Raw genomic sequence first — 20,507 nt, 5'->3', positions numbered from 1 at the left:
GAATTAATTTGCAAACTGGATACAATTAACTTAGGCTTGAATAAAGATTGGGAGTGGATGGGTCATTACACAAAGTAAAACTATTTCCTCATTTTTTTTGCCCACGCCCCCACCCCTGCTGTTCCTCAGACGTTCTTGTCAACTGCTGGAAATGGCTCACCTTGATTATCACTACAAAAGGTTTCTCCCGCCCCACTCTCCTGCTGGTAATAGCTCACCTTACCTGATCACTCTCGTTACAGTGTGTATGGTAACACCCATTGTTTCATGTTCTCTGTGTATATAAATCTCCCCACTGTATTTTCCACTGAATGCATCCGATGAAGTGAGCTGTAGCTCATGAAAGCTTATGCTCAAATAAATTTGTTAGTCTCTAAGGTGCCACAAGTCCTCCTTTTCTTTTTGCACATAACAGCAGTGATTCATCATGTAGAGAGTATCAGAGGGGTAGCCGTGTTAGTCTGGATCTGTAAAAGCGGCAAAGAGTCCTGTGGCACCTTTTTGACTAACAGACGTATTGGAGCATAAGCGGGTGAATACCCACTTCGTCAGATGCATGTAGTGGGAATTTCCAGAGGCAGGTATAACGGGGTTAGTTCAATCAGGGTGGATGAGGCCCTCTTCTAGCAGTTGAGGTGTGAACGCCAAGGGAGGAGAAACTGCTTTTGTAGTTGGCTAGCCATTCACAGTCTTTGTTTAATCCTGAGCTGAGGGTGTCAAATTTGCAAATGAACTGAAGCTCAGCAGTTTCTCTCTGAAGTCTGGTCCTGAAGTTTTTTGCGGCAGGATGAATCATAGAATCATAGAATATCAGGGTTGGAAGGGACCTCAGGAGGTCATCTAGTCCAACCCCCTGCTCAAAGCAGGACCAATCCCCAATTTTTGCCCCAGATCCCTAAATGGGCCCCTCAAGGATTGAACTCACAACCCTGGGTTCAGCAGGCCAATGCTCAAGCCTTTAAATCTGCTATTGTGTGTCCAGGGAGGCTGAAGTGTTCTCCTACAGGTTTTTGTATATTGCCATTCCTAATATCTGGTTTGTGTCCATTTATCCTTTTACGTCTCCATTTATCCACAAATCAGATATTAGGAATGGCAATATATAAAAACCTGTAGGAGAACAATTAAGCCTCCCTGGACACACAATAGCAGATTTAAAGGTAGCCATCCTGCAGCAAAAGAAAAAGTATTCACCCATGAAAGCCTATGCTCCAATACATCTGTTAGTCTATAAAGTGCCACAGGATTCTTTGCCAATCATATAGAGAGTTTGCCTTTAAAAAGGAAACAGCTCCCAACAGACTTGGCAGAATTCCAGTTAGTCCCCAGTCCAGCAAACATTTATACATGTATTTGATTTTCATGGGACAATTAATAGTAGTAAAGTTAAGCACATGCATAAACGTTTACTAGGATCGGGGCCTTATTTCCTATATAGGCTCCCAATTTTGCAAAGCATTTAAACACCTGCTTAACTTTAAGCATAAATAGTTTCAGTATAGAATATTAATATATTTAATCTATAATAGATATTCTTTATACTGGGGCTGAATTAAGTCTTTAGTTTTGTAAGAACTGAGCCATTTCCTTGCAGCATTAACAGAATTGTGAGACACTCTGCAGGATTGGACCACGAATGACTAAGTAAGGTACTACAGTCACATTAAAAGATATTTAAGCATTTCATTTAATACTTTCTTCAGTCTCAGATGCTTCTGACTATAAAGAAGGTGACAGACAAAACTTGAATCTTTATTCTTTTAGTTAGTAATAAATAAATGTGATGTTTTTATTGTTATGAATTAAATATTTGTAGAGGGGTTTCTGGGGACGGTTATGAATACTGCAATGTGAAGAGGTCTTTTTTTCCCCTTTCAGTTCCACAACAATCACAAAAGGATCAAAGACAACTAACGGGTTATTTGATACTGACTGTACTAAAGTGTGTGTTCTAGCTGTTTAAATGTAGTTCTGAGCTTGCTTGTAACTACATGGCAGAATGTCCCCATTAAGTGAGATGGTGCCTCTCAAGGGAATGGAATGTGAAAGCATATGAAAAATATTTGAAGACTAGACTGTTTTACACTATAAGTAAAAAAAAAATGAAAGAAATAAAAAGATATTTACATCATTGGTAAAAATGGAGCTTTAAAAATGACTTTCCCAGATGATAATGAACAGCGGCTTGACTCATTCTATAGGGGAGATGCTTTTAAAAAGAGCCAAAGTTTCATTTGGGTAACTTTGATATCGTGGGGAAAGAAATTCAAAAAGGCAAACAGAAAAGAGAAAAAGGAAGAGGTCATTTTGTGAATTTCAAACGTACAGTACCAGCTATTTCATGGAATTGCCAATTGGGAAGACTTTTGAAGGATGTTGACAAGCCTTATTTTTAATGTAATAAGTCTTCATGATAGATGTAACAAATGGTGGGTATAGAAAGGACACTTGAAGATTAAAACAATCACAGAGAATGTTAACACGTAGAAGATGAAAGTCAAAGCCTTGAAACATATGAGATGTTTGTTCTGTCCTTTCAGGGCCTCTCCATCAAAATTACAGCTATAAACTTTAAGACCATGAAGACACTCACAAATTTCAATTGGGTATTATGATGTTTTCTTACAATTCCGTTATATGAAGTTAACACATTTGTCAGAATTCCATGAAAAATCCGGTGACTGTTAGTGTTTTACTTTACATCACCACATTGATCCTCTTTGTCTTTTAATTCTCAACAAGAAAAAAGGCTTTTCATCTCTCCTCAGGAAATATGCAATGAGATCAGTGAGCTGACAGTATAAAATGGATGTTGCTGATCAGTGATAATGAACACAATCTCAACTGCATATTCATACATCCGAAAAAGATTTTCCTCCTCCACCTTTGTGACACTGAGCCAAGCCATATTAGATTGACTCACGCTTTGAAATGTAGACTTGCATTCTTAGAAGAACTGGAAGAAGGTAGTGATTGTATTGGTCTGTGTTTACATATATCTTGTTAGAGGTTAACAATGTAACCAGATGGTTCCTGTCTGTTCCTGTCTTTTATCTTCAACTCAACTATCTTTAACTCAGCGAGCAGCCCCAGCGGTACTCCCTGTGCCTATATCTCCCACCCTTGGTTCAGCACCCCAGGGGGTCTCGCGAGCCAATACGGCAGCACCTTGCCAGCCCAGTGGCAGCCCATCACCTCTCCAGCAACCTTGCAGCGTGTCCCCCAAGATGCTTTAGCATAGTGGAGGTACCTTTGCCCATGTGTCTGCTCTGGGGACCTGTGCTCTGTACTGTGAATAACAGAAGCACTTTGCCCAGGCAGGGAGCTGGCTGCAGAGGGAACTGGATTCAGATTCTCCGCTCCCTCATCAGCTGGATAAAGGTGTGACACTCTTCAGCCTCGGCACATGATGTTATGGCCAGTGGCTGCCAGGCTGGGTCCTCTGGGGCTGAGTATGATGGGGAGGGAGGGGAGAAGAGGTAGAGAAGGGTAATGGGCCAGAATCGCCAGTGGAGTCATTGTTGGGGCCTGGGCTGTGGAGCCTGTGGCCCAGAGAAGGCCAGCACAGACCCAGAAGCGGGGACGGTGGGATCAGAAGGTGCGCAGATTCAGTGTGTTTCCCAGAGAGTCTTCCCCTGCCAGCAGAGATCCTCTGGAGCCCAGATGGAACTGAAAACCCTTGGTGAAGGGGAACCTGGTGCCACTACCTGGCCTCCCCTTGGTTTGGGGGCGGGGAGAGGGGGTGAAGGGGCTGCTCCAGGGCAAAGCAGCAGCAATGGCCAGGAGCCAGAGGGATCAGTTGAGAGAAAAAGTTCAAAAGAGACTGAATCTCTAGAGCTGAGCTCACAAAGGGGGGACGGGGAGTGGCCACGAGAAGTGACTGCAGGCTCCTGGAGGGTGCAAATGCCATGGAGCAGGGTGGATAAAAATCAATTATTCTTTTTTTTAAAAAAATCAAAATCAGATTTTTTTTTAAAATGTCATATTTAAATGAAATAGAGGTTCAATTTTTAAAAGTAAACCTATTGTAAATTAAGTTTGAAATTTAAGGCCTAAATTTATTATAATCTATTAAAATCATTTAAATTAAATACAAAAAATAATAGTCACCAGTACAGCTTTGCAGCCAAGCTTTTAAGCAACTCAAACTGCTGAACTGGTGGAAGTCACTGACTAGGCACTTGGAACCAGAGTTTGTTGAAGTGGATCACTTGATGATTAGCTGTTTTGTTCATTACTTCTGGGACACCTGGAATTGGCCACTGTTGGAAGACAGGATACTGGGCTAGATGGACCTTTGGTCTGACCCAGTATGGCCTTTCTTATGTTCTTATTGATTCAGAGATCAAAAGGGGATATTAACATTAAGATGGAATTTGGGTGTAATAATATCACTGTCTATGTTTCTCTTTGAAATTTGCACTCAACTGTCTATGAACTGCTTAATGGATAATTACCTTATGCCGATGAATGCAACTAATTACCTTGTATACATAGGATATAAAAGGTTTTACTTCAAAGCCACTATTCTTCACCCAATGAATATCTGCTGTCAAGAGACTATCATAGCCTACCAGAGATCTATAAAAGTATTCTAGGGCCCTGATCCTGTATCTGAGATCTACTTAAGCTTTGTCAGGAGAATTTAAGTCTCCTCAAGACTGAGCTCCAGTCTGGATCACCCTGATATTGGACATGGTTTGCCTATTTTGGACTATAACCTGATGAACTGATTCTGAAAAGTTTCAGAGTAACAGCCGTGTTAGTCTGTATTCGCAAAAAGAAAAGGAGTACTTGTGGCACCTGCTATTATCAGCAGGAGAGTGGGTTTGTGTGGGGGGGGGGGTGAGAAAACCTGGATTTGTGCTGGAAATGGCCCAACTTGATTATCATACACATTGTAAGGAGAGTGATCACTTTAGATAAGCTATTGCCAGCAGGAGAGTGGGGTGGGGGGAGGTATTTTTTCATGCTTTGTATGTATAAAAAGATCTTCTATACTTTCCACAGTATGCATCCGATGAAGTGAGCTGTAGCTCATGAAAGCTTATGCTCAAATAAATTGGTTAGTCTCTAAGGTGCCACAAGTACTCCTTTTCTTTTTGATTCTGAAAAGAACTTTTTGCAACTCAAAAGCTCACCATCTCTACTATGAAACGGACCTAAAAACTTTACTCATATCTGTATGCATAATGATCTTTTAACCAATACTCTCTCTCCTTTTCTTTTTTAATAAGTTTTAGTTTAGTTAATAAGAATTGGCTGTAAGCATGTATTTGGATAAGATCTGAAATATCCATTGACCTGGTGGGTAATGTGTCTGATCCTTTGGGACTGGCAGAACTTTATTTTCGATGAATAAGATTTTCAGTAATCCCCATCATATTTGACTTGGGTGTCTGGGGTGGAGGCCTAAGGCTGGGCTGCTTTAAGGGAGCTGTGTTTTTGGCTTCTGGGTAACCAGCAAGGTATTGTAGAAGCTGTTTGGTTGCTGGATTGGTGAATCTAATTATCAGAAATAACCACCAGTTTTGGAGATCACCTGCCACCCCATTCTTTGCAGTTTGCTCTCATTAAGCAATCTGAGTGTGCCCCCAGACCCTGGTCACAACCTGAAAACCAGGTGGTAAATAAGCCATCCATGCAGTCTTTTTATGGATTTGTAGTGGATCTTTTGGAAAAACACCCAACATTTTCAAAGAGAGTTTTTTAGAGAAGATGTAGTGAGTCTCCAGAAAACCATTACAAAAAAAATAAACTACAAAACGTGTAATCAATCAATTTATTTCTATAGGGGCTTGATCCTGCAAAGCACTTAAGCACATGCTAAATTTTAAAACCTTAAGTAATTCCAGTATAGTCAATAGTGCTATTCAGTAGTTAAAATTAAGCAGGGGCTTAAAGTGTTTTGCTGGACTGTGGCCAGATGTCTCATTAACATGCATGATTAAACCCCTGTGATCCTTCATCACTGAAGTATCCGAGTTGAATGGAGGAAGCCTGATTTAATAAAATGACATGGGAGCCAAAAAGTTTGAAAGGGTTTTTAGGGAAGGGGAGGGGGACAGGGTATATGGGGGGGGGGGATTTTGAACATAAATGACAACAGTCTTTGACTTCAAAAGTTGTGTTTTTTTATCTGATGCTAATGTGAATTAATTTAGGATTCCAGCACCAAAAGGCTATGAATATGCCATTAGTTTACCAAAGAAAGTTTCTAACATACTCCTGCTCTACCAGTGTTTGCTGCATTCTCAAGACATCTGTTACTCTGTATTCTAGATAATCTATCAAGAGAAGAATCTAAAACTGCCATTTCCAGCCAACATTAAAAGATGAAGAACTGGAACTAGAAGAACCACAGTTCTCATAGTTTTTATGCAAAGAAGCTGAAGGCTCTCTTTAAAAACTATTAGGTGAATTGGTGGGAGTTAGAACTATGTATAAAACGACAATAGGATTTTATTTAAATTTTCCATTAGCAATGGGAAATATTGACTCTGAGGGGTAAATTTCTAAAAAAGCACACAGATTTATCTAAAAAAAAAAAGGAGTACTTGTGGCACCTTAGAGACTAACCAATTTATTTGAGCACAGTTAATTAATTAGTGTCAGTTGGATTCATGTGAATAAATGCCCCTGTTCCATCACTTGATTACACCTCTCTGCTTTGTGGTTAAGTACAGTTCTGCTCCACAGGGTGTTAGATTTATAGTCTCCCCCAATTACTTCCTGATCAGATTTGCTTTGCTTACAATTAAAGAGTTGCCCTTGCCCTTGGAACACAATTAGCAGTTAACAGCTACTAATTATTATTATTATTATCATTCATATAGTAGTAGTGTGAAGGAAGCCTAGTTCTGGACCAGGAACCCGTGGCCCTAGGTGTGGTACAAACACAGAACAAAATGAGAGTCCGTGCCCCAGGAGAATCAAGCTTGCTCTCTCATAGCTTTGTTGGTTCTGCAGTGCCAACAAAAGCAAAACAATAGCAGCCTTTTGTTTGTCTGTTGCTATATTAAGCAGCTATGATTCTAAACACACAAAAGTATAATGGAATGCTAACCTGTATGATACTGTTTAGCTATTTGGTGGCACTGTGCAAAGCAGATCTTATTTAAGGTAACCTCAGCCTGTATTTATTTTCTCTTTTAGGTGTTTAACAGGGTCTGTGGAATTGGTGATGCCGTAGAAGAACAAGGTGGTGACAGTGAACGAAGTGGAGACTGCCACCCTACCCTTATGGTTCTCGGGTAATCATGTCGGAAAGCCGAAGTGTTCTGGTACAAAGTGGATTGCAACCAAGGTGGAGGATCCTACAGCAAAAGCAACTCCCAGGAGCAGGAATATGGACTGGGGGACCTACAGGGTGTGGTGTGTTTAAATGGAGTGCAGTTAACACTTGCAGGAAACATTACGGTTATTTTAGTAGATCACTGAACTGTCGCCCATGAGTTCGCCTACCAAGCCAGGAAAATGACTAAGGCCATGTCTACACTTAGAGCGACACAGCTGTACCGATGCAGCTGCGCTGCTGTAAGATCTCTGGTGTAGCTGCCCTCTGCCAACAGGAGAGAGCTTTCCTGTCGACGTAATTAAACCACTCCCAACGAGCAGCAGTAGCTATGTCGGCAGGAAAAGCTCTCCCGCTGACATAGCGCTGTGCACACTACCACTTATGCTGGCAAAACTTACGTCACTCTGGCGTGTGTTTTTTCACACCCCCGAATGACATCAGTTTTGCCGACATAAGTAGTAGTGTAGACATGGCCTGAGACTTGACCTGCTCTCTGAATGTGATTAAGGACTGGCAGAGTACCACTCGTGAACGTACTGGAGTAACAATGCCTCCTACTCCAGAATTGAATCAAGATGATGAACCATGCCTAGAAACACAAGCAGGACCTAAAAATGGACTGATGATAAATCGTGAACATCAGATTATATATAATAACGTACAGTACCAACTGATACCAGTAGTATTGAATTTAACCAATTTTTCATCTCAGCAGCTCTGTCATGGAAAATACGTGCGCCTCTGTGTGCAAACGATGCAAAGTTTCAGACAAGCAATGGATGGGGTGGAGTTGGAGGAAAGTTGGTGGTCTGAGAAGGGAAAGAGTCAGGGAAAGAGAGATAAAAGAGAGAGACATAGGAACAGTGTTGGGAGTGAAGGTATGGGTAGAGTCTGATAGAAGCCTGCTGTGAGTGTTAAGAGTCTGTTCTGATAACATTTAACAGCGTACGCATAAGTAGAACTGCACTTGTGTGAGAAATTACAGAATAATCAAGTTTGTGAGAAAAAGAAAAGATAAAGTAACTAAAAAACTAGAAAAGACCAGTTTAAACTAACACTAACTCTGTACTGACGGGGGAGGAGAGTTAACAGGGAAATGTGAGATTAATACATATGTATAAGAGAAGATAACAAAAAGTTATAAATAAATTTGTGTAAAAAAGGGAGGTCAAAACTGTACTGTCCTGTGCTGGACGTGACTGTGATGAGATCATCCCGATGAACTTTCCACTTGTAAGTGATCACTACTTGCTGAGTGTCTTGCCTTAATAAAGATGTTAGACCGACCTGCCGAGTAAGTGAATCTCAATCTAACAATATGTGGCAGAACATTAAAGGGTCTGATCCTGAACATATCTGGTGCGTAGCTCTGTAGCCAGCCCATATCTGGTACAGAAGCCTGATTTGCTAGTAGCAGCCCTGCAACCTACTGTGTACAAGAAATACATGACAGGGAGCAGATCTGTTGAATAAGATGGTGTCACTTTTTACAGTCATTTTTCCAAACACAACAGCAACTTCTTAGGCTACAACTACCCGATGAGCTAGGGGAGCGATTCCCCTTGTTATGCACATGTATTTCTGCTAGCTCTCATCACACGAGTGCAAGTATAAATAACAATGTAGCCACAGCAGCACATGGAGGGGCAGCGGAAGCACAGGTGAGCTGTGCTGAGAATGTCCCCACTGGTGTCAGGCGGGTTTGCCATGAGGCCACTGCCTGTACTAGGTTGGCTGCACTGTAGTATTATACTCATGCTAGGCTGATAAGAGGTAGCACAAGTGTGTGTACGCAAGCAGGGAATCACACCCTAACTCATAGTGTAGATATAGCCTGTAATTATGTCTTCTCTGGCCAAAGAGGCCTTTATGTATGTGTGAGATTGCTATGGCACAGGATTAATTAAGTTATATTAAATCCATTGTTTCATATTGATTTTACCTCTCATTTCTGTGGGTGTGATTTTTGTTTTTGTTTTTTCAGTTTTCTCTCTTGTTTTTCTGGTTCTTTCTTTGAAATCTTCATACAGAGGAAGAAAAGTGGCAGACTCAGCAACCACCAGACTGAGCTGATTTCCTTAGGCAGGTATGCTGCGGTAACGTCTAACAAAGACAGTTAATGGGTGGCTATAACCAGGCACTGGTAGGGACTTGTACTAATGTGCTGCCATAATTTATTACTTTTTTATATTTATAGGCATGCATGCTCGACTACTTCTTGCAAAAAAAAAAAAAAAGTTATGCCAAGAATACATGATGTCCTGACGAGCCAGAGAACATAAATCAGTCCACATTCTGTGCAACCCTCCCCTACAACTTCCGGATCATATCCAGTTTAAATCACACCTTACAGTGTGTAAGGAAGAAAACAATATCAAACTCAATTTTTCTGTACAATGATGTACTTTTTAGTTCTGTCATTTCCCCTGGCATATTGGTCCATGGAAGATTGAAAAGATGGGAATTATTACTTCTGTATATACATATTATGCAGAAAAAAGGAAAGTGGCAATAGAGTACAGCACTTTTACAACTGCAAAAAAAATACAAGGGCTAAAGTTATAAACCTGTGATACAGTATACAAGGCTCTACTTAAGAGGTCACATTTTCTATCCTGCTTACAGCACACTTCCAGCTACAGAAGACAAATGGCCTGCTAATCCAGGTTCATTTAAAGTGCAGCGGATCATTTCAACAGTTAAAAGGAATTTCCACTTGTCAGGAATTTAAAAAAAAAACCCACTCCTTTCCTGGCCATTTGTAGAATTTATGTCAGATCCATCATGCAATAAGCTCAACACTCCATCAAGCATTTTCTATTTAACCTGAAAGGGGACTAAGTCAAATCGCTTAAATGTCTATGTCCATGATTTGCAGGGAGAAATGACCGCAGCCACAGTGGAGTGTGGAAAGGAAAGATTGTGCAGTGGCTCTCATGTCTTCAGATTTAGTGTTAAGAATCTGAACCAGTGTATCATAAAGCGGTGATGAAACGGTGTGATCTACTATAAAATATCTATGAAATGGGCCAGCTTAAAGCAGAGAGCAAACTCAATGGCCTCAAGTAAAAAGGAGTAAATTTCAGCTTTGGGGTATGTTGCATGTATGACCTGAAAAACAGGGTTGTGGCCTTTTAAGTAATTTATTGATTCCCTTATGGTAAAATACTATAGAACTGAATAAATGATGTTAATCTTTCTACAGGTTTGTATGTACTAGTTTATAGATGTTAATAGCTAATTATAACACTTCTGTATGTGTGAGATTACTATGGCACATGATTAATTAAGGTATATTAAATCCATTGTTGTTGATTTTACCTCTCATTTCTGTGGGTGTGATTTTTGTTTTTGTTTTTTCAGTTTTCTCTCTTGTTTTTCTGGTTCTTTCTTTGAAATCTTCATAAAGGAAGAAAAGTGGCAGACACAGCAACCACCAGACTGAGCTGATTTTGGTTGGCTAAAATGCCTGTAGAAAAGATCTTCTATTAGGGCTTGTTTCAGTGCCCACTGGGAGTGGGGGTGTCAACAAAAAGACTCCCATTGACTTAAATGACAGTGACATTTGGCCCTTAAATTCTGTGGCCATGATTTTCAAAAACAGGGGCTTGAAGTTAGTCCCCTAAATCCACATTTACGCATATGAATAAATGGTCTGATTTTCAAAAGTGCTAACATACACAAGCTTCCACTGAGATCAGTTTAGATCTGCTGCATAGTCAGAATCTTTAAGAATCAGGCTGCTTATTTAGGTGCCTGCATATATTGATATAGGCTCCTAATTTTAGGGATCCACTTTTGAAAAAATCTTTGTCTATAGGTTTTTAGATCAATTCCTGTAGAACCCTGTTATATTTCTATAGAACCCTGTTGGCTTCATCCCAGTTCATTTAAATAGGAAGTTTCCATCATTGTTATTTTTGACGGGATAAGACACTTGCCCAACATGTGTTTGAGAAATGAGAGAGTGATGTTTTCCATGACACTCACTTAAAGTAATAAACATTTTCCTTGCTCTAAGTCAGGGATCGGCAACCTTAGGGAAAGCCCCTGGTGGACCGGGCTGGTTTGTTTACCTGCAGCGTCTGCAGGTTCAGCCAATCGCAGCTCCCACTGCCCGCGGTTCGCTGTTTCAGGTCAATGGGGGCGGTGGGAAGCGGCGCGGGCCGAGGGATGTGGTGATCCTCTGACCTCCATACAATTATCAGGGACTACCCACAAATAAGCCAGTGTGTCTCCGCAGTGGCTCTGGTACATGGCAGCCACCTCCTCTGGAAATGTGGATCCAGTGGTCACAATTAATGTTAACTTTTGTCTAATTAACAACACAGCCTTATACAGCGTAGGGAACACAGCAAATTCTGAGGTAACATAATTACTCACAAACAGCTATTTTAATGGTGATCACTGAACTTTATATGGGGATGGCTAACATGCCTTTACTTCCCCCCACCACCAAATCACGAAGATTAAGTGCAAACACCTGATTGCCAAGTAGTTCTACTGAAGTAAGTAGGCTTATTCACATGATAAGGTCAGTAGGATTTGGCCTTAGGTAAACTTGTGGTATTACATAAGGATGAACAGACCCTAACACATATAAAAATATAGTTCAGTTGTAAGAGTTGGCCAAAAAACAAAGACTTTCCAACATTGTAGGGTTTCTCTGCTTCTGTCTGCTGTCAAAAATTGAAATACCTGGTGATGGATAGCAGGTGTTCAAAGTAGAAACATGGTGCTTTTTTGGTAGTCCTGTAATCACTTACAGTTAGGTAACATATGCTGTGTGGCAAGAACACTATGTTCAGACAGCAACATCTGAATATAGAACAGAATTCAGCAGAGCTGAAATTTCTGAACTGCAGGTAATTCTGCCAAATTGAGCAACCCACCAAATTGCACAGTGTGAATTATCAATATTTTTTAGTTCCCATCCTGCAAACGTTATTCACACAGGTAGTCCTTATTTACCAGATAACGCTATTGACTTCAAAAGCACAACTCATAAGAATTATTCATGTAAGGATTCTAGGATATTGGGCTCATATTTTATATATATATATATATATATATATATATATATATAGTAAGGCTTATGTTATAAAACTCTTCTAATTTTATTGCATTTAATACAATATAGAAGAGGGGTGAAATATGGGGTGGTGTGTAGTTGTGCTATCCTAGCAGCATCCCAAGAAAGGAATCTCTTTAGAAAAGCGCAATTCCCTCTCTCTGCTCCATAGTCCATACTAGCAGCAAACAACTACCTTCCCCATGACAGCTCCAATGTGGAGATGGTGCATTGTGGAGAATGGACCTAAGATTCTACTCTTTCCCCACTTGCTTATGACGCAGGATAGTTGGTAGATCAGGTCAATTTTTTTGGCACATGGTGTATTTGCCGAAAAATGCAGTTTCAGTCAACATGGAACTATTTGTAAATTTGAACCAGGCCATAGATTATTTTGGGATAGGGGCGCACTCAGTCTCTCCTTTTGAAGCTGTTCCTCTTCCTATAAATAATCATTGGAGCAGGGATTTAAACTTGAGTCTCCCTCACCTGAGTGAGTGTCCTAAACACCAACCTAATAACTCTGTAGTGATTCTCCTTCTCTCTGGCCAAATGACTATTCAAGTACTTAACACAAAGTGGAGGAGCTTCGAAAGGAGAGGCTGAGACAAAGCCATCCCTATAGCCTGGAATGGGATGAAGCCTGGGTTCAAATGCCTGCTCCAGAGCAGGGATTCAAACCTGGCTCTCCCAATCCCAGGAAAGCACCTTAATCACTGGGACACAAGCTCTAGGGAGGTCCACCACCATCTTCTCCTCCTCCAACCACTTTGTGTATCTAGTCCTTTTAAAATGACTGGAAACAAAATGTTTCAGGTCAAACTTTTGTTTGACCCAAAACAGAATTTTTCAATTTGTCAGCGTTTTTTGGCATTTCTGGATTTGGTTTGATCCGAACTGATTTTTCCACTCCTATTTTTCAGAACTGCCAAGAGAACAAAAAAATCAGGTATTTGTTCAACTCTAGTAGTGAGGACTCCTGGCCCCTTACCTCTCTGCACCTGGACCCATGGTGCAGAGAGGCAACGCAGGAATTTAAAGAAGGGTCTTACTAGCATCATTCTCATCTCCTAGTGTTTTTTTCGTGTAACTGTTTTCTATTTCTTTCCATTCCCTGCAAATTTATTTTTTATTTTTAAAGAGTTTGCTGTCAGGACTGCATTCCAGACAGTTTTTCTGGCAAATATACATAATCCTTTCATTATCAAGAAAGTAAACCTTGAAACAGGAGCCAAGGATTTGGCATTGGTTTAATTTATTGTAGCAAATATGAAATTTGAAATAAGACCAACTTATTCATTTGGCTCCTGATTTATTTAATTCTCCTCCCTTATTAGTTAACTCTAATTTTAAACTATTGCCTTATTCTGAATTCCCATTCCAGAAAATCCTAATGAAATGCTGGAATATTATCATAAAATTGTCTGAATTCTTTTTTCATTCTACAAGAACTTAAAGAAACTTTTTTAAGATACAGGACAGTCTATATTTTATTTCTGACAGTTAAAGCATGTCTTTTTCTTTCAAGTGAGAACTTAACTGTATTTAATGGAGCTTCCCTGTAGAGGATGAGGAATTTTAAATGTAGAGGACTGCAACTTTTAAGAAAGTCAAAATATAGGTAAGGGTTGACCTTTAATTCTACAATTCTCACCAGGATGTCACTTAGTTTCAGTTCTACAAACCGCCTCAGCCCGCAGGCACAACCATCACTGATGTCAATGATGTGACTGGGAGTGGTGTGTATAGATAGAAGGCGCAGTACATGGACATTACAATTTATAGCCAGATTGTGCCTATTAGGATCTAGCCCAGGTTGCTGGCAGAGAAGAGCTGCTTTGTTCCAAGGGGCACCTCTGAAAGGCACTGGAGGCCTGATTTGCATTTACACTCAGGCCCCCACTTTACGCCACTTTGGAGCACTTAAGTGGGCATTAAGGACATTTATGCTCACTTCAAGGCCCCCTCCAATGGCCAGAATGATGTAAAGAAACTTTAGTGCAAATGAGTGTGAGGCTCATCCCTTAGAGTACAGCATGTGCTCCTCTCCACTGCTGCTCCTCCCACTCTCCTTTGAGGTGCGTAGCCCTCCAGGGAGTGTTGAGAACAATCTCTGTATTTAGGAGAACACAAGGACCGCAGCTGTGGCTGGCTTCTATCTGGGGTTCTGCAGCAGGAGGGAAGGTCTTTGTGTCCTTCGCTTTCCTTGCACATCCATGCCGGGTGCCGGCGCAGTACAAATTAAATGCAAAAAATAAAATGATGGCAGTCTATGGAAAATAAGCAGAACAAAAATCAAAGCCCTACTGCAGAAAGAGGAAGGATGGTCCAGTGTCTAGGTCTTGGAATATCTGGGTTCAAATCCCTAATCTGCCCACAGATTTCCTGCATGGCCTTTGGCAAGTCACTTAGAGCCAGGGCTATATAGGTATTTAAGCTCCTAAAGATGCAGGTAAGTACCTACTGGGATTTTTTCAAAAGCACCTACCTAGGTTCCTGTGGGCTTGTGAAAATCTCACAATGTGCCTATCTGGATCTTTAGGCACATAAATACCTTTGAATATCTGGCCCTTATTTCTATGTGTCTCAGTTCCCCACCATCAAAATGGGGAAAACAGCACTTCGCTGCCTCACGTGGGTATTGTGAAGATAACTAACTTAAAATTATGAGGTGCTCACAAACTATTCTGAGGGCAGAGGTCAGATAAGTACCTTAGACAGATAATCCCTGCATCCAGTCTCAACTAGAATACTGCACCTTGGTGGCTAATAAATAATACCAGTCATTCTTTCCTGAATTATTACCTGTTTGAGACAAAAGTGGTGTATAAGGGACTTTCGGTTCTATTGCACTCATTGGTGGAGGTAGCAAGGGGTTGGCAAAGCTGCGGAGAGGGTGCGTAGGCCGGACACAGGCTGTGGGAATCGTTCTGCTTGGGGCGTCCTCATTGCTGGCATGTTCAGGCTGTGTCTGTGGCAGCATGGATGGCTGTTGTGGGACTGGCCCTTCACTCACCGCTGTAAGGGAATAATAAAATGAACTATTATTAAGATATTTTTCCAAATCCTATTTCTTACTTTTGTGATCATTTCCCAAAGAAAGGGAAGTGCCAGCCTTTAACCTTTGAGGAGCTGTAAGATATATGTAAACATTTTTTTTTCAAAAGATATGAATAGATGAATTAGAAACAAGACATTCCTAAAAGCAGCCATGTGCCAGAGTGCTGCAATAAATCTTCCTTCACATAAAGTACAGAAAATGACATTTTTAGCTCCCTCTGTGTATTTTATTTGTATACAAACTTCTTAAGTTCCCATCACTATTGGATCTAGGTGCCTTTAAATTCTAAAAATCAAACAAAATCGTAAGTATATCATATGGATAGTGACACAAATCCCAGTTGCTGGAACTCATTACATTCTGCCCTATATTATTGTTATAGCCACAGCTAATGAGAGTTGAAGACAAAGAAGGGACTTAATTTCTATTTAACGAAATACCAACATCATTTTTCCTTGAAACAGCGTAATATTCACTGTGCCAAAGCAGTCAGTTGCTGTTTTATTATCCTTTACTCAAAGTCAATTTTTCTGTGATTTAAACACACCATGTCAACCTTCAAACATAAATCAAGGTTACTCTATGTTCTAGAGTGTTTCTTATAAAAGGCTCTCAAAAATTACCTCTCTCGTGAACTTTCTATGCCAGAACAGAGTTACAAACTTGACTAAAGTAATGTGAAAGAAAAATGAACGAAAAGGAAAACATTTCAGTGGATGAAATAATTTCTTTTTTTGTCTGCTTTGTATCCAGACTGGTAATTACAACTGTTTAGGCATTTTCATCATGGTCACTGAGCAACAGCATGGTCTGTTACTGAGAATATGCACATATTGCAAATGGAACTACAGAGAAGCTGCTCAGTGATGTTTTCAAAGAACAGTGTCAGGATAAAAGAGATGCTATGTGACAGTGCCAAAGCTTCTGAACATGTTAAGGACATTTGTATTAATACTGTAAACCAGTGCTACTCAAAGTGGTGGTCCGTGGGCCGGTGCCGGTCCGCGAGCCATCGGCTGCCGGTCTGCTCGCACATTGGAAAAAAAATTGCTGGTCCCCCACATCAGATAGCTTGAGAAGCACTGCTGTAAACCACTTTATTTGCACAGTCATGGGCCATGTTTGAAAGTGATAAATGCTCTGGGTTCATTTTTTTTTTAAACTGAAAAATTTCACGTGAGTTGAGTTCTCATGAAAGGTGTTGGATTAAGAGTCCTGGAATCTAAAATTGTTTGCCTATTTGCAGCAACCAGCATGGAACTTGGAAGGAGGAGCACAGGTTGCAGGAGGGAAGAGTCAGGAGGGGGCAAAGGAAGTCAGTCTGTGTACATGTAGCTGGAAAGCTAGCTGCAGTTTCAGAACCTCTGTAAATAGTTCTATTAATAAAGAGCCAGTTTTGTTTTTGAAACATGGAGTTCTCTCATGATAGTACCCAGCACATGATATATAAAATGCTATGCACAGAACAAGTACAGCACAAGCAATGGCATGGTTCAAGTTTCCCCATACTGCTCATGTCAGTAGTTTTACTGGATCACCTGTGGGGCAAAGGGTAGTTCAGATTCCATGCCCATTCATTTCTTGGCTACAGATCTCTTTAGGGCAAGAGCTATGTTAAATTATTTCCTTCTCGGATTGAGCCTGCAAGTGGATCATGTGGTATGGAGGAAAAACATGAAGAAGGTGGGGTCCAGTTGAGCAGGGAGCATAGTGGAAGGGTTGAAAACCTGATCATATCACCCCAGTCTAACAGACCATAAAGGGATCTTAGTGGTTATGGTTTGTTTGTTTATCCAGAAGATAAAACCCAGGAGTTGAGCAACTTGGAGGAAGAGGTATCTCGTTGCGTCTGTATATGGAGGGATGGAGGCATAGAAAATGGAAAGGAGGGAGTAAGATCAGATGTCACTTAATCTGTGTGGAGACTGGGTATGAAATCCTGACCCCATTCAAGTCAATGGAAGTTTTGTCATTCACTTCAATGGACCCAGGATTTCACCCTGGGTATTTCATTTTACAAAGTTATCTGCATTCCGTAAAAAGTTTGAGTGCTCCGTCTAGTGCTGTCTCTAAGTCATCGAGTGTGCTGGTCTTTGCTATTTTATATAGAGATGCAATACTGCACCATCAGAAAGCCATTACTGTACCGCAGGACATTCTTCAAGGGTACCACACCGTCCAAATGAAGTTGCTCTGCCAATAGATTAATCAAAAATATGAGGGTGAAGGGAATAGATTATTTTGTTCTTGAGAGAAGAATTTTAATTTTGAAGTAGTAAAAGTCTCGAAGAAGTAAATCCTAGCCACCCCTATCTACCATGACAGGCCCAACTAGCTAGAGTTATCCATGGGACAATAAGACTGTGAGGAACAAACGTTGGCTGGCTATGCCATGGTTATGGGTATAGTATACTAAACAGAAAGATGCCCAGGAATTCCCTCTCCCCTGCCACAAGGTGGTGGCCACTTCCACACAATGCACAGCCAACCTGTGGAACTCTTTGCCAGATGACGTTGTGAAGGCCAAGACTATGACAGGGTTCAAAAAACAACTAGATAAATTCATGGAGGATAGGTCCATCAATGGCTATTAGCCAGGATGGGCATTGATGGTGTCACTAGCCTCTGTTTGCCAGAGGCTGGGAGTGGGCAGCAGGAGATGGATCACTTGGTGATTGCCTATTCTGTTCATTCCCTCTAGGGCACCTGGCATCGGCCACTCTTGGAAGACAGGATACTGGACTAGATGGACCTTTGGTCTGATCCAGTATGACCATTCTTATGTTCTTATGCACTAGCTCATAACGCTACTCCATGGTGAGAATATGGGAAATTGATCTGCACAGTGTCTCAACCATCCCATTCCAGATCCTACATCCTAGGAAAATTCATAGAGGCCCTGCAGCCCTGGGCTCTGCTGTGTTTCCTGAGGATTTCCCAAATCCTGCTCCACTGCACCGAGGAATCTCACTAGAGCAGGGTTTGTCCATTAGTAAGTAGGCCAAGAGCTTCCCTAAATGACTAAAAATCTTAACTTTACTTGCAAACAGAGCAGTGAAAGGGTGAAAACAAGTTAACAAAGTGTAATCAGAGGAGGGATGTCTTTATTTTGAGCAAACTGGATTTGTCCAGTCTTGATTCAGGTAAAAACTCCTTAATATCTGTCCCAGCTAGAATGGCTCATAGCTCAACAGTTAATCTTGTGGCAGGAGCCCAGAAAGCAAAAACAAACAAACAATCAAGACCCCAAACAGCTCATCCTTCTCCTATAGAAAACAATCTTCCTGACACTTAGATATCAGATCTAGTTGTTATACTGGGAATGAAAATACTCTAGAGGATCTGGTTGCTTTCAAAATCCAGAACTCATTGTAGAAATAACGTAATTACAGAGCCAAGACAAATCTCAAGGCACTTTATAATAATGAATGTCAATGTATATAAGTAATTACAATCTACTAGGTGGCAAAATTATTTTGAAAAATGGAAATGAGGGTTTTTGTTCCAGAATCCTGTTATCTGTTCCCGATGCAATATTGCAGACCTCTCCAGCAATTTTGAACTCCAGGCAGAGGAGACTAACTACAGGATGAGACCAAGGTCACAACCATTTGTAGTTTGTAAAAGTTTACTTGGATTGTAGTGAAGTTTCCTTGTCCTCACCTTCAGTGCTCTCTGCATAATGATGCCACTGCCTGGCATCTCCACTCTTCTTTCCTTCCACTCCCTTGCTATGTGCACCCTTTCTACTCTTCTTTCCTGACTGTTCTCTTTGGACTAGGATTTGACTTGGACCACATGCCAGTGCAGGAGAGTAAAAACACCCTTTAAATTTCTGACTTGGTGCACAGAGGTAAAGTAGTGCTGTGGGAGCAGGCTGGGAAATAGTAGGGGCAGAGAATAGGTGGAATGTTGGCTCCATCTCTGCTACCTGCTGGCCAAGAAGAAACTGGAGAATCGTGACTCAAAGGTATGTGTCTCAGTAGCAAGGTCTTTGAGGGTGACTCCTCGCTCACAGCTGTGCTTAAAGGAAAAAAATCCAGCCTTTTGTCTCTTTCTCCTGCTCTTGGCCTCACATTTTCTTTCATGATATTAGGAACAGCCTGCTTCTTCTACTGTGCCCAAGGCTATCATGTCCTTCAAATCCACTTCTTTTTGGAGTCTGCTGGCTCGCATGCACAGACAGGAGAGAACAGGCACATATTGCTAACCTCCACTGACCTGCCTGATATCTTCTGAGTTTATGGTCTCAGAGAGAAAAACTTGATCAGCTGGCATCAGCAGTGTAGAGAGTGATATTTTTAACATTAGATTAATGGGCATTAGATATAGCTCCTGAGAAAGTTTTTGTATAAATCCAAGTGGGCTAGAAATGAAAGATGGTGATGGATATTGGAAGGGAAGCACAGTTGTAAAATCTGAAGACTACAATAACTTTTATTATACAAAAAACTTGATGGGGTTGAGCACTCCATCTACAATTGAAGGCAAGGATTCCATAAAAATTAGAAGGTTAAACTTGGGCTGTAAATATTGAAAGTAAGTTGTCTGAGGAAGATGTCTAGTATTTGAGAAGGGAGTTTTAAAACAATAAAACGTACATGCTTGAAAAACTAATGAGAGCCATCAATTCACAGTTAGTTCAGGTTCCTGAGGGAATGGAAGATGGAAGCTCTGAAAGTTTGTTTAAATAATGGATGAAGATGAGTCCATTGCTGGTACCACATGATCCAGTTACCTCAATTTCCCACTTAGAAGCTAGACATTTGTCCTTATGAAACTCAGCATGGATGTCTAATTCCAGAAGAATTCTGATTACTTGAACAGATATTGTAGTTAAAAAATAAGATTTTCATGGAAGCTAGGCTCTCAGACAACCCTGAATATGAAAATCATTGTAGTGGGTCCCAACTGTTCTCACTGCTGAAGTTAAGAGCTTTGACAAGGTAAAAAAAAATTTGCTGTACCTTGGCACCTGATCCAAACCCCAATGAAACCAATAGGAGGGCCTTCCACCGATTTCTAGGGGCTTCCACCGATTTCTAGGCCCTAACAGTAGTACTTTTATGTCTAGGTAA

At 40.8% G+C, this 20,507-nt stretch overlaps 1 protein-coding gene across 2 annotated transcripts in view; it reads right to left on the bottom strand.

Moving 5' to 3' along the window:
* DCC (DCC netrin 1 receptor) overlaps positions 1 to 20,507 on the bottom strand; it is a 928,337-nt gene that overhangs the window by 18,148 nt on the left and 889,682 nt on the right. For both annotated transcript variants that reach the window (XM_037902678.2, XM_043547198.1), the window contains exon 27: positions 15,174 to 15,386. In XM_037902678.2, coding sequence (XP_037758606.1) covers positions 15,174 to 15,386 — 213 coding nt within the window. The remainder of the gene's footprint in view (positions 1 to 15,173; positions 15,387 to 20,507) is intronic.

Source organism: Chelonia mydas, chromosome 5 (assembly GCF_015237465.2).
Source record: "Chelonia mydas isolate rCheMyd1 chromosome 5, rCheMyd1.pri.v2, whole genome shotgun sequence".
Classification (NCBI taxonomy): domain Eukaryota; kingdom Metazoa; phylum Chordata; order Testudines; family Cheloniidae; genus Chelonia; species Chelonia mydas.
This window is presented reverse-complemented; position numbering and strand designations above follow the sequence as displayed.